The 13,658-nt window shown below is 41.8% G+C and overlaps 1 protein-coding gene across 1 annotated transcript; it reads right to left on the bottom strand.

Moving 5' to 3' along the window:
* Positions 1 to 2,628: 2,628 nt before the first annotated feature.
* Positions 2,629 to 13,658, bottom strand: tsku (tsukushi small leucine rich proteoglycan homolog (Xenopus laevis)). Its single transcript, XM_034098125.2, has 3 exons — positions 13,423 to 13,658; positions 6,588 to 6,899; positions 2,629 to 6,008 (listed from the first exon to the last, which is right to left on the bottom strand). The coding sequence occupies exons 2-3, from the start codon at positions 6,891 to 6,893 to the stop codon at positions 5,268 to 5,270; spliced, it is 1,047 nt and encodes a 348-aa protein (XP_033954016.1). The 5' UTR covers positions 6,894 to 6,899; positions 13,423 to 13,658; the 3' UTR covers positions 2,629 to 5,267.

The raw sequence follows: 13,658 nt of genomic DNA, 5'->3' as shown, positions 1-13,658 counted from the left end.
GAATGGAGGCACTGGCTGGAAGGCTCTGAACATCCATTCATTGTGTGGACAGACCACAGGAACCTGGTCTACATACAAACTGCCAAACGACTAAACTCCCGTCAGGCACGCTGGGCATTGTTTTTTGGGAGGTTCAACTTCACCCTTACCTACCGACCTGGTTCTAAAAACCTTAAACCTGACGCATTGTCCCGGCAGTTTGCAGTGGATCAGGATCCCATAGCTCCTGACACCATAATCCCCGCTACCAGAGTGGTGGGCGCTGTAACATGGGAGATTGAGAACTCAGTGAGGAAGGCACAGAGAGACCATCCAGATCCAGGAGATGGTCCAGATAACCGTTTGTTTGTACCTGACTCTGTCCGCTCACAGGTTCTCCTATGGAACCATGCTTCCCGCTTTGCCTGCCACCCGGGTGTGAGTCGGACCCTATCCCTCCTGAGACGACACTTCTGGTGGCCTTCTATGGAAGCGGACTCTCGAGCCTTTGTGCTGGCCTGCACTGTTTGCGCCCGTAGCAAGTCTTCACACCAGGCTCCTATCGGTCTACTCCAGCCTCTCCCAGTCCCTAGTCGTCCCTGGAGTCACATTGGCCTAGATTTTGTTACCGGCCTCCCGGTTTCACAGGGTAACTCGACCATTCTCACTATTGTTGATCGCTTTTCCAAAGCGGTTCATTTTGTGCCTCTTCCTAAACTCCCCACAGCCTCTGGAACTGCTGACCTCTTAGTCAATCATGTGGTCCGGCTTCATGGCATTCCAACAGACATTGTTTCCGACCGAGGGCCACAGTTCATATCTCAGGTATGGAAAGCATTCTGTCGAGCACTTGGAGCATCTGTCAGTCTCTCCTCAGGCTATCATCCTCAGACTAACGGGCAGGCCGAAAGAGCCAATCAGGACCTTGGAGCTGCACTTCGCTGTGTCACCTTCCGGAATCCCACCTCCTGGAGCTTACATCTGCCCTGGATTGAATACGCTCATAGCTCACTGTCTAGTGCTGCCACCGGTATGTCCCCATTTGAATGTTCTCTTGGATATCAACCCCCTTTGTTCCCAGCCCAAGAGGACGAGATCGCAGTTCCGTCTGTCCAAGCCCATCTCCGTCGTTGTCGGAGGATTTGGAAGGATGCCCGCTCTGCCCTTCTCCGCTCCGATGAACGCAATCGACATATTGCAAACCGCCACCGGACCGCAGCTCCCCAGTTCCAACCAGGTCAGAAAGTTTGGCTTTCTTCAAAAAATATTTCTGTACAAGCTGAGTCTAAGAAGTTGAAACCACGCTTCATTGGCCCCTATGTGATCGAGCGCATAATCAATCCATCTGCTGTTAGACTCAAGCTGCCTCCCTCCATGAGAATTCACCCAACCTTTCATGTGTCCCAGTTGAAACCAGTGTTGTCCAGCCCTTTGGAGTTACATTTTTTCAACTCGAGCGTCAAATTCACGTGACGCGTTCTCGCGGAAGCCAATCAGCGGTGAGGATCTCAGCCTGCCTTTACTGACGTTCAAACCAGAAAACATCAGCCATTAGCTGTTAGCACACAGAGATCAACAGCTCCTCATATCTGTTCAGAAAACTGTACAAAAGTTAAACAAGACAAACCACAGACTGTCCTGTGTCATGGCGAATACAGTCGCTGGTTTATTTATGTCTGTAGGCCGTTGTTATGAGTGTGGAGTGAGCATATACAACGTTAGCTTAGCCTGGTCGACCCAATCTCCATTCAGAAAACAAGCATTCTAAAAGGTTTTTCGCCTGCCGTCTGTCTGCAGACTTGTCAAAGCATTAATTCATGGTTTTTACTAACCGGTATCAGTATGTTGTTACGTCGGCATCATTTAGAAACGTGTATTACAATTTAATCACGGTAAATTATGTTCATTTTGTTGTAGTTGTAGCTCCCGAGCCAGCGCGTCTTGTTTGAATGATGCGAGTAAACACAGCTGGCAGCCGCGGTGAAACTCGAGCGACTAGAGCGATGCGATAGGAGCGTTTAGAGCGAAGCGAATATTCGCATCGCGTCCGGTCTGAACGCAGCATAACACTCATTATGACTTTTCCCCACACTCGAAGACAACTCCTACCGTCTCGTACTCCCTCCACACACACACCGAAAACACACACACACACACACCTGGAACTCCCACAAACAACATTGCCTAAATAACTTTACAAATGTACTAAACTGTGCACATCTGATAACTGGCATAACTATTGACTTGGACACGCTACAATATTATCATTAATATTTACATTAAAACATTCCTTTGACACTTATAACATTACTTTGCAAGGTAAGCACAACCAAAATAAGTTAGTAAAAGCAGAATTTGAACACTGTTTCTGTGCTCCTACAATATTTGTGTATAATACCATTACACCCTAAGTGTACAAGTACACAATAGCGATCGTTCACTGTTTCAACTGGCATGCTGTGGCATTTAACCCTCATCGACGGACGGACGGACGGACGGACGCACGCAAAACAGGCTCTACCACAATATTAAATAAATGTTGACGCTGACATGTGAGTTGTCTTGGTTTTGCAACGAGTTTGTGCTCCTTCCCTTACGCACCAAAGAATAGTTGAGGTTATTACATCACAACAGAACAAACCGCAGTCATTTAAAGTGTGAGAAGAGTCAATTTATTACACACAAGATTCATGTATATATAAAGTTATATACACATAGTTACATACATATAAATATAAACTTCTACACCAAGACTGGGCTCTTCTGACTTTCATTTAACCAACTGAAAAGGTGGATGTCCTTTAAAACCAAAACACTAAAGCCCCAAGCTTTTCACAGATTGCTGACATTCAAAACCCCTAATATGCAGTCTTGAGGCTGTTCGTCCTCTTATGTCCACAGAAAAACCACATGAATGCTAAGTTACACGTAACAGCAAGGTGCAGCTTGGTGTTTTGCCATTACTTATTGAGAGAATGTTGATTTACTTCATTGGTCAATTAGTTTGCAAACACGCATTTTGTTCCACTGGAGAATGATTTGCCAGCAGGTCAAAATAAACTGCTGGTCAACATGGTCACGGCCTGTTCGCTGCCATTGTGTAACGTGTAAGACAAACAGAACAGTGAGTCAAAGGCTGCACAGGCCTTATTTCTAAAGGCCACCAAACTAAGAGTCCTTATGAAGGTAAGTTTTCCAAACATAAAGGACAGGAGGTCAGATTCAAGTAATGAAATGGTCGTAACAATAAAATATCTTTGCCCTCATCACTTACAGAAGATAGTGTAAGTTTCCCACCCAGACCGAGCTTAATAAAGAACTAGTACTTGGATTGTACAGATTGACATTTTTGGGACATATATATAATACAATAATGTATAATATGCACATTAGCTCTCTTGATTAGAGTTAGATCTGAAGATTCACAACAATTTAATGTATGTGTGTTAAGTATAAAGCCACAGCCAGAAGCTAAGTTTAGCATTAAGAATGGAAACCGGGGAGAACAGCTTATGTGGTTACGTCTAAAAATTACAACATTTATTAAATAAACAGGTTAAATTAAATGTCTTTGATCTGTCAACAACTGAAACATAAAGAAAACATGTTGCAGTTCAATGGGAAATTCCAAAAGACTACAGGAAGTCACTGCAAGTCCAATAAATAGTACCTTCCTACAACCGCAGCCATTGTTTTCACATTTAGTTTTCCGTATTGATTTAACAAACAAGTTATTTAGTGAGCTCAAGAAGTTCTTTGGACAGAGCCAGGCTAGCTGTTTCCCTCTGTTTCCAGGCTTTGTGCTAAGCTAGCATGTTGTTGGCTATATTGCTTCATATTGGACCAACTAATATCAGAATCTTCTCATCTAGCGCTCGGCTATTAAACAAATCAGCACATTTCCCAAAATATCTAACTATCCCTTTAAACATTTCAAATAAAGCATCACATTCAAAGTCAAATAAAATGATCTTAGTGGTCAAGAGTAGAACAATCAGTGTGGATATGAGAGCAATGCACAGAAGGTTTTGTATTACACTGCTATGTATGTGCATTTAAGAACACATCACAACTGGTTTGAGTGCAAAAAAGCTCTTAATATGGTCACACTTTAAATGAAGTACATAACAAACAGTATGAACATTACTCAAAAAGTTGGATTTATGAAAAATTATCACCAGTTCAGGCTAAATGTAAAGGTTGAAAGAAACGGATCAGTTTTAAGTTGTTTTTTTCTGAAAGGTAACAGCATTTTTTTATACTTCTGTCAAGAGTTTGAGTAGGCTACTTTAAACCTTTAAGACATATTCCAAAAGCTCACCTTGGAACAGAGGTAATTAAGTGAAAGTAACAAAAAAGTGTTTTGCATATCAGAGCAGATAAGGCACGGCTCTCGCTTTAGGATTGTACTGGTGTGGTTATACTCTCAGAAGGTGGTTGTACAAAATCTAAAGTGTTAATAGCCGCGTTCACACTGCGGTACTTTTCCCACAAAGGTTCACGCGAACTTAGTTCATGATCGCGTTCACACCAAAAAGAGCCGGTACTAAAAGTAGTTCATGCGAACCTTTTTACCCCCTCGAAAGTCCCTGCTAGAGAGCAGGGACTTTCGAGCGGCTCTTTTTTGAGAAAAGAGCTATATTCCTGATTGGCTGGGCGGATTGCAAACCACGCCCCGTAAAACTCCCAAAAAGTTTTGTGAAGCCGCCATTTTATTATCCTCGCATTAGCATTATTAGCATTAGCATTAGTCCAGCGCAGAAACGCAGAGAGACTAACTTATGGCAACACAAAATAAAACATGGGAGCGGTGGAGATGAGGCGGTGTCGGCGTTCTTGCGATTTACTCGGAAGGCTTCAGTAGAAGCTGCTGGGACTCCCAGCAGCTTCTACTGAAGCCTTCCCCAACTCCGGGGACTTCCGGCCGGGGACTTTGGGCGGCAGTATACGCCGTGAAGTGGTTTGCGGCCTGCCAGTAAACCCAAAGCAGAAGAAGAAGAAGAAGTGACGTCAGCGGCTTCATTTGCCTAATCCACCCCCAGAGACTTTTTCTGGTGTGAACGCGATCTGTACTTAGTTCATGCGAACTACAGAGTTCGCATGAACTAAGTTCGCATGAACCTTTGTGGGAAAAGTACCGCAGTGTGAACGCGGCTAATGGTTATATCCAGCGTCAGAAAGCTGTTGGTGTGAGGGGGGTTTCTGAAGCTATTCGACCACTTGGCAAGCACTTCTGATGGACTATACTGGCCCCTTTAAGGATTGGTCAATTTCCACAGGCACCGTTCCTACAACACGACGCCCTCCACATTACAGCTGAGCACCTCGTTGTGTTGGACCTGTCCAAGCTGCCGGTGGAACTGTCCCTGTTTCTGTGTCCTCCAGCATTGGATGCTCCGCCCTAATGTGATACTCTTAATGCTGGGCAGGTGTGTCAGCATGTTATTTGGCAAGGACACCACAGCAGAGCCAGATAAATTCAGTTCCAGCAGGGAGTCCAGTCCGCTGAAAACTGCGGGGCTTAAAGTCTTGAGCTTGGGGTTGTTTGAGAGATCCAGTACTTGCAGGCTTAGGAGGCCCGTGAAGCTGTTTGGCATGATCTCGTGAAGGTCCTGGAGGCCACTGATGGATAAATAAACTAGATTTTTCAGCTGAGCAAAAGCTCCCTCCTTGATCTGTGTGATGGGGTTACCATCCAGATTGAGGTACCTCAGCGGAAGTCCTGCCAGCGCCGGTACACTCAGCAGCCGGTTTGCTGACAGATTCAAGGTTTGAATGTGCAGCTCTCTCCCACGCAAAGTCGTGGAGACTGACACAAGCCTGTTGTGAGACAGATCCACGCTGACAGGCTCACCATTTACTTTGGTGGCGAACACGTCCATGTCAAACTCTTGGAAGCTGTTGTGGCTGAGGTCAACTTCAGCCAATGGGAGGCCGGAGAAACAGCCGAGAGAGAGGCTCTGCAGGTTGTTGTGGCTCAGATCCAGAGTCTCCAGGTAACGCAGCTTGGACAGAACATTGGCTGTTATCTGAAAATGTGGCAAGATTGAGAGAAAGAGAAAGGAAACCGTAAAACATTGGCCAGGTACATTTTTCAGATGTGAAGATACATTGAAATAACTTGTATAACTTTTTTCAGTGCTGTGTAGATAGGCAAGTCTATGCAGGTCACAATACACACAAATGTATTAAAAAAATCCCAAAATATGAATCCGTAATCATTCTTTTTACTTTTTTTACTCCACTACCCATATCTGGCTTAATTGCTGCTAAGACCTTCACTGTTGAGCTGCTTACTATGTCTCTCTACCATTGGGTGCTTGGGAGTTATATTAAATAAGGTTTAACACTGTTTCCCTGAAAACTGATGCAGCTAAAAAACACTGTAAATGAGAGGTAAGAGTGAACCACAACAATATATATCTAAAGTTAGCTAACACTTGCTAGCATTTGCCAGAGGCTGTGTCCAAATATACCACACTGTAGCTAAAAAAGCCCACATTTTATTGATTATAAATCACAATTTTCATTTTTATAAATACAAATGTGTCATTAAAGTCAAAGGAAACATAACCTCATGATGTACTAGAGCTCCTTTAAAGACTGACCGTTGTTATAAGGTTGCTGCTGAGGTCCAAGCTAACGAGGGTGGTGTAGCCTGGACCGGACAACATGGTGTCGGTGAGCGGGCCCATGGTGTTGGAGGACAGGTCCAGGTGGGAGGTGTCCAGTGGGATGGGGATAGGCATGGTGGTCCCGGGTCCCAGCCCCCGACAGTCCACCCTGGTCAGGCTAAAGCTGTCGAACAGGCCGAAGCTTTCCACCTCACAGTGGCAGCCGTGGTGGCAGTTCTTGACGTTGCTGGACTGGACAGAGGCCAGCAGCGACAGGCCAAGGCAAAGGAGGAGTGCCATTATGCTCTGGAAAACATAAATATTTACATAACTTTTTAACATGTCAGTTAGAGAGGTTTTGTAAAAAATACTGCGGTGTGGGTGGATTGGGATGAGGGGCGCTTGTTTTTCCCTTGGCTCCTCCCGTTTTGCCAGTACTGTGGTATTAGTGGTTTAGGAAGAGGGGAGTTTTTCACCAATCCAGCGCTCCCTAACTCATGCCTGGCTGTGACGTAAGTGGTGTGCGGCCGTGAAGCCAGGACAGTAAACAAACATGTCGTCGGTAGTATGGGACTATTTCAAAGTTTCAGAGTTAGATAGTTCGCTTGCTATTTGTATTAACAAATGCAATGCAGAAGTTCCACGAGGAGGGAAGAAGGCAACGAGCTATAATACTTCCAACCTGATGTTTGCCAGAGACGACCCCAGGGTTAGTTTTGTTCATAGTAGTAATGCTCATGTCATTTGCTCACTACTAGTCTTTTTTTTACCACCAGGTGTGCAAAAACTACAGGTACATTTAATATATATAATATATATATTATATTATTATCGGTTATCGGTATCGGTCTTGAGAAGCAGGAAGTTATCGGTATCGGTTTCAAAAAACCAATATCGTGCATCCCTAATTTTGACTGATATTGCGATTTAGAGGGATTGATTGGTTTTGCATCCTTACTCCCATCATCATTAAAGGTGGGGTAGGTAATTTTGGAGAAACCAGCTCGAGTGCCCTAGAATTTGAAAATACACAACCGGAAAAAATCTGCCACTTCCTTACAGAGCCCCTCCTCCAACACACACGAACGTGCACATGACCAATGAGGGCACGAGATAAGTTTGTGCACAGATGGAAGGCTGACAGGCAGGTAGGCCATCCAGTTACTTTAGCCGGGCCGGCTCAGATGATTGGTCGTGCTCTTTACAGAGAAGACATTTTTGTATGGATTTTTTGTCAAAGCACTTCAGATATTCATTGCTATCAGGATGTTAAGAGCATTCCATGGAATATAACAAAAAGTGTATCTCGAGCCGGTTTCTCAAACCTACCTACCCCACCTTTAAAATATATTAAAATGATTATGGTGTGATCTTCTTAAGAGTATCTGTATGAGACAAATGTTTTGTTTACTTTGTAGAACACTAGTTGGCTCGGATATCTTTGCAAGCACCACAATACTGAATACAGAACGATATTTTAAAACATTTTTAGCCTTTAACAATATTGAGCTTCCACAATTTGGAAAATGTACAAGACCATATTACAATTTTGATAAAAGTTTGATTAATTGAGCAGCCCTAGTCTTTATCATGTTCAAATTTGCTTCCAAACTGCGATCACCATCTGAGAAAAAACCCCAATCAACAGATTAGATCAGTACGCCTTGTCCAAACTCTCCCAGAACACCTTGTTGGTAGTTTCAGAATAAGAGGAGCTGTTCCTGCTCAAATGCCATCTCCTAGGTATTTGTTAATCTTTGTGATAAGACTTTGAGCTTTTATCCCGGCTACTTGAGTAGCCCCGATTCCCCTCCTTCTTGGCTTCCCAACGGGCGTGACCTAATTTCTTTGATCAAGGAGTTCATTTGCACTTTCTCAGTTTACTCACTGGAATGAGTATGCATGGTTGTAAATCAAAGCCCTTAACATATAGAAACACTGTACTATCTTAAAATTAGGAAACATTTGTTTTGCCCACTTTATGAGCACATTCTCTAAGCCTCAGAGCATTTAGACAAAAAAAAAAAAAAGAATCCAAAAATATAATATCTGAAATAATATCATACAAGAAAGCCAAAAAAGAAAGAAAACAAAGCTTGAACATTCAAAATATATCAATAATGTGTAAGATTAATAAAAAAATGCATAAGGCAGTTAAAAGCACAAATATATGATTAGTGAAATAAATATAAAAGCCCTGCATTTGAAAAAAAAAAAGCATACAGAAAGCCTCAAAATGAAAAAAAGGTAACAAAGCCTATTGAAAAATATGCATCAATAATTTGTAAGATTGATTTAAAATACATAAAGAAGAGAGGTAAATGAAATTTGTACAAATAACGATAAGTGAATTAATAAAATTCAACACATGTTTTTTATTTAAAACCAGAGAAAAATACCTTTTTTTAGGTGTTGCTGTTGCTGTTGTCCCTCTATGTGTAAATAAGAGCTGAATAGAGCTTACCCAGTTCAACTCAAGCAACGTGTACACACACACACACACACACACACACACACACACACACACACACACACACACACACACACACACACACACACACACACACACGAAAATTAGGTTAAGAGTTACATAACAGGTAGAAATGAACAGTAATGATCAAGTGGCCGAGGCGTGACACAGCAAAGCGAGTTAAAGATACAACAGAGTTTTACAGCATATGTCCCATAATGCAATGCTGTGAGCACTTGTTCACAACTTAAGTATTTTTTTAATAATCAAATTCAGCCTCCCAGGGAATTACTTGTTCATATGTAAAAAGTAAAATAACAATGCTTTCTTATCCTTGAACTGACATTTATTTTTCATTCTGTCTCATTTTGGGGTATGCAGTGAGATTGTACTCAGGCTGTTATCAGGTATATAGATTATAGATGGGTTATTCATCTTGGCTTATGTAAGAGGATGAGGTTACATAGCTGCATAGTGGGTCAACATATACAGGCTGATTACTGTGGCTCAAAGTCTTTTAGTCTGAGCTGATCACCTCTGTGTCGTGTTTCTTTTGTGTTGACCCCTGAACCCCTGACTACTGCTAACTAGGGTTGCAACATTCCGGGAATTTTCAAAGATGGAAACTTTCCATGGGAATTAACGGGAATAAACTGGGACATTTCAAAATTGAAGGTTGGCTCTTCATTGGGAACTTAAATGTAGTTGGGGAAAGTATATTTTAGCATAAACTGCTTACTGCATGGCTATTGAGACCACACCCCCTCCATTCCTCCATCACATGCACAGATGAGTAATATTTAACTCAACATTCCTGTTTTCGTTCTTCAATGAAACAAATAATTGTTCAATAAAATAATTAAAAGTTGTTCTGTTCTACTTTAAAAAAAAAAAAAAAATCTGTTGAAATGTCATGTTTTTTGTTTAATTTTGCATCGAATATTTCCAAAATTCCCCAGCTTAACTTCCCATGGAAACTTTCCGGAAATGTACCGGAAACTTTCGCCCCTTTGCAACCCTACTTGTAACACTGATAGCAAAACATTGTTTGATGTATTCTACATAAAGGGTGTAACTTGTAATGCTGTAACTTGTAATATGAATATAAACTAAGTTGGTTGAGACTGCTTTGGGGTTCACTTTTTAACGTGTAAAAGTCATGATTTAAAAGGCAAGAATCCATTTTATTCCCAGAGTCTCTCTAGCTTCAGGTTTTGACCAAACACAAGCAGCCAAGTTTTATGACTGTCAAATTGAGCTGAGGACACAAATCTCTCACTCACTGAACACAATTTAACAAGCTTTTTTTCTGGTTGAGCTCCTCAGAAGCGAAATAGTCCGCCCACAGAATAAACCACACGTAAAAGGACAGAGGTAAAACCGTGATGAATGAATTCTCTATGTGTATCGCAACATAGTGTGTCGATACATGTTTTTCAAATGTACAGTTAAACGGCTCAACTCTTCTTGTGTATGACATCATTAGCTGTTGTGAAATACGATAATAAAGGTCCCTCCCGCCTTCTCTGCAATTACAAGTTTTGTCTCTCCTCAAGCAAACTACAGGCTTCAAAGGGATCAGCCTTGTTAGGAAACCACAGAGGCAATATGCAGACTAAACATGAGAAACTGCCAGTAAAACCGAGCGATTACACGTTCTTTACGTCTACCACACTGGTCTTCAGCCGCTCGTCACCTCTGTGTGGTTTTGTGGCCACATTTGTCTGGACCGCCTTCTCTTTCCTGCATCAGTTGCTCCATCTGTTGCCTCGGCGTGGATTGGGAACTCTCCGCACCAGTTGTTCCTCTCGACCTCTCACCAATAAATGTCAGCTAACAGCAAACTGCTGCTGCCGCTGCCTTCAAATCATACACATTCTAACTACTGCAATTACCCAAAAGGCAACGGCAGTTCGAGCTACAAACCCTCTGAGTGGACAATTGGCAAATGCATGTGAGATATCACGCCCCAACACCTTCTCACTTTCAGAGGTCTTTTGGCACCTCATAACCTGGCATCCTGCTGTTCTCAGAGGATCATCGGCCATTAGCTCTTATTTATTTTCTTTCCCGCAGCAGTGATTACTTTGCATGGTGTGTTTTCTTTACAAAAGGATAATTTCCTGGCAAATGCAAGCAGACTTTTGCCCAACTCGCCTACTGTGATAATCTAATTACCATAGTTTGGTATCAGTGTAGAGACAAAATCATTTAGTGTGTCAAAAATCCATTACAATACAGCACTTTTACTTACTCATACATACTTATCTAATGTCTTGACAAGATGTTTTTCCAGCTTGCATTTCTTTATCTAAATGTGTGCAAGGAAGTAATAAACTGCACATTTATGGCAGTGTAAATCTTCAAAATATCAACTTAATTCTCCTAATAAACACATTTCTGTATTTTCAAACAGCACTGATCCTTCAATTTATAAAATCCTCCTGTTGTCTATTATTCATGTTATTGAGACCCCTAAATGAAATCTTAAGGCTAAAACTATCACATTTAAAAAATGGATGCCGTGCTAATCCTGTTAAGCCAAATGAATGCACAACACTAAGGGGGAAGCGTGAGTCTAAGAAACTGATGGCACTCAAGTGTTTTAAAACACTTGAGTGCATCAATGGGACGCCTACAGTTACAGTGAATAAATAGGTTCACAAGAAAGGAGACTGATCAAATGTATCAGAGTAAATCCAAGCAAAGTTAGAAGAGACAGTATTACAGAAAGTGGTAAAAGATTCACTGAAGGTGCAGCTAACAGCATGGCCAGAATCGAATGACCACTTTTGTCAATGAGACAGTGTAATGTACTGAAATAAGATAACTACCCAGTAGAGTGATCCTTGGCAAGAAGGTGCCCAGACTTGTTGTTATGTGTAAAAAGGCCTATGTCTTTTTGGTCATTTTGGATATATTCCCCAACTGAATCAAGCCTGTACCAGTTATGACAACACATTGGTGTATCTGTTCCTATCATTTGACCCAATAAGACATTTTATATTGAAGTATTATAACTTAATAGAGTAGTATAAATTGGCCAAAACTTTTAAGGACTATGGGGATGTATTATGTACCATTTCATGCTACTTTGGCTTTAGTTACACATTCTGTGAATTAAGATCTTACATAAACAAAACCTGCGAGAAGTTTGTTATAAATTAAACTATGTGTATTACAAAGTAGTAATTTATTTCATCATTAATCCATTAGTATTAATAATCCAAAATATAATGATATAACAAAAATAGGGTCTTTCTGAAACTAGTGTTTTAACTTTTGAAAATAAAGTTGTTTGCTACTACTTATACTTAGTAATACCTATTTAAATAATACTTTACCTTTTATCATTGCAGTATTGCTACTTAAAAACAAGTAACATTCATAAGTATTCTACCAATGTGTCCAGTGGTGGAATAAAACTTCTACATCACTTTACTTTCGAAGACAATGTTGTATTTTTTACTCACTACATTTATCTGACAACCTTAGTTTAATACTAAGCTTATGGCTAATACAACATATAAATATTATAAAAAAACATTGGTTATAGGTTAAGATATCTAGCAGCACTATACACATTAATTAAATGCAGGACCTTAACTGGTAAATGGGTGTTTTTTAAGATTTAGTATTTTCTACTTTTACTGAGTAGCCTACCCCCACTAACTCATAGGTCCATCAGAAGGACCTTTTCCATGAAACCCTAGTTAAACTCTTCTTTTTGCAGTTTAACAGTCTGTCTTCAGCTGTTTTTCAGACTACCACATCATAAAAAGTGTGACTAACTGTGACCGATGTGTCCTGCCCTGTGTGCATTACCACGCTGCACCGCTGCCCTGGGACGTCAACCCGGTGTACTCTCACTGCATGGGCACCTCCGCAGATCAAATTTCTTGCAGCTGTACGTGGCAAACCCCGGAGGACTCCACTGCAGCCTTTCTGGATAAAACACCCAGAACAAGTAGCCTATCACTATGAGTACTTATACTATAACAACTTTAACGTCTACCCCGCCCCTCTTGGCTGTCAATCACAGCTCCACATGTCACCACTATGGGCACCGCAAGAGTTTGCACACTTCGTAACGTTTCTTTCCGTGTGTGAATAATTTGCGGTTAACGATATGGTCAGTCCAGAACTATGGGACACCACGCAGGGGCGGTTTCTTAAAACCAAGAGGCAACCGTGAAACCTGATCTGACCACAGCTCTGTGTCCGAAACTATCGTAACACTGCTGAAAGGCGAAGAGTTAACAAAACCACTTTCTGATAAACGGAAACAAACGTGTGAAAAATATGAAAAGATTTGCTTTTTCATTACTTTTCTGTACCGAGAAAGTTACGTGGACTTACTTTGGTGCCTTTCCTCCAGACAGTCCGCTTCTCGGCCGTTTTTTCACTTCACCGCTCCCATTTTCCAGACCCCCGCAAGGCTCCCGTCCCGCCGGTTGCAGTGTGCCTGCTGCTCGGCATGAGCTCTGCGGATCCCTCCTGTGTCTGCCCGTCACAATACACTGGCAGGAACTGGGACACACTCGTCTGTTCCCATCCCATAAAGTCTTGACGTGCTTCGGGCTCGTTTTACCATC

Source organism: Pseudochaenichthys georgianus, chromosome 13 (assembly GCF_902827115.2).
Source record: "Pseudochaenichthys georgianus chromosome 13, fPseGeo1.2, whole genome shotgun sequence".
Classification (NCBI taxonomy): domain Eukaryota; kingdom Metazoa; phylum Chordata; class Actinopteri; order Perciformes; family Channichthyidae; genus Pseudochaenichthys; species Pseudochaenichthys georgianus.
Note: the sequence above shows the minus strand (reverse complement) of the source record. Positions and strands in the feature narration are given on the sequence as shown.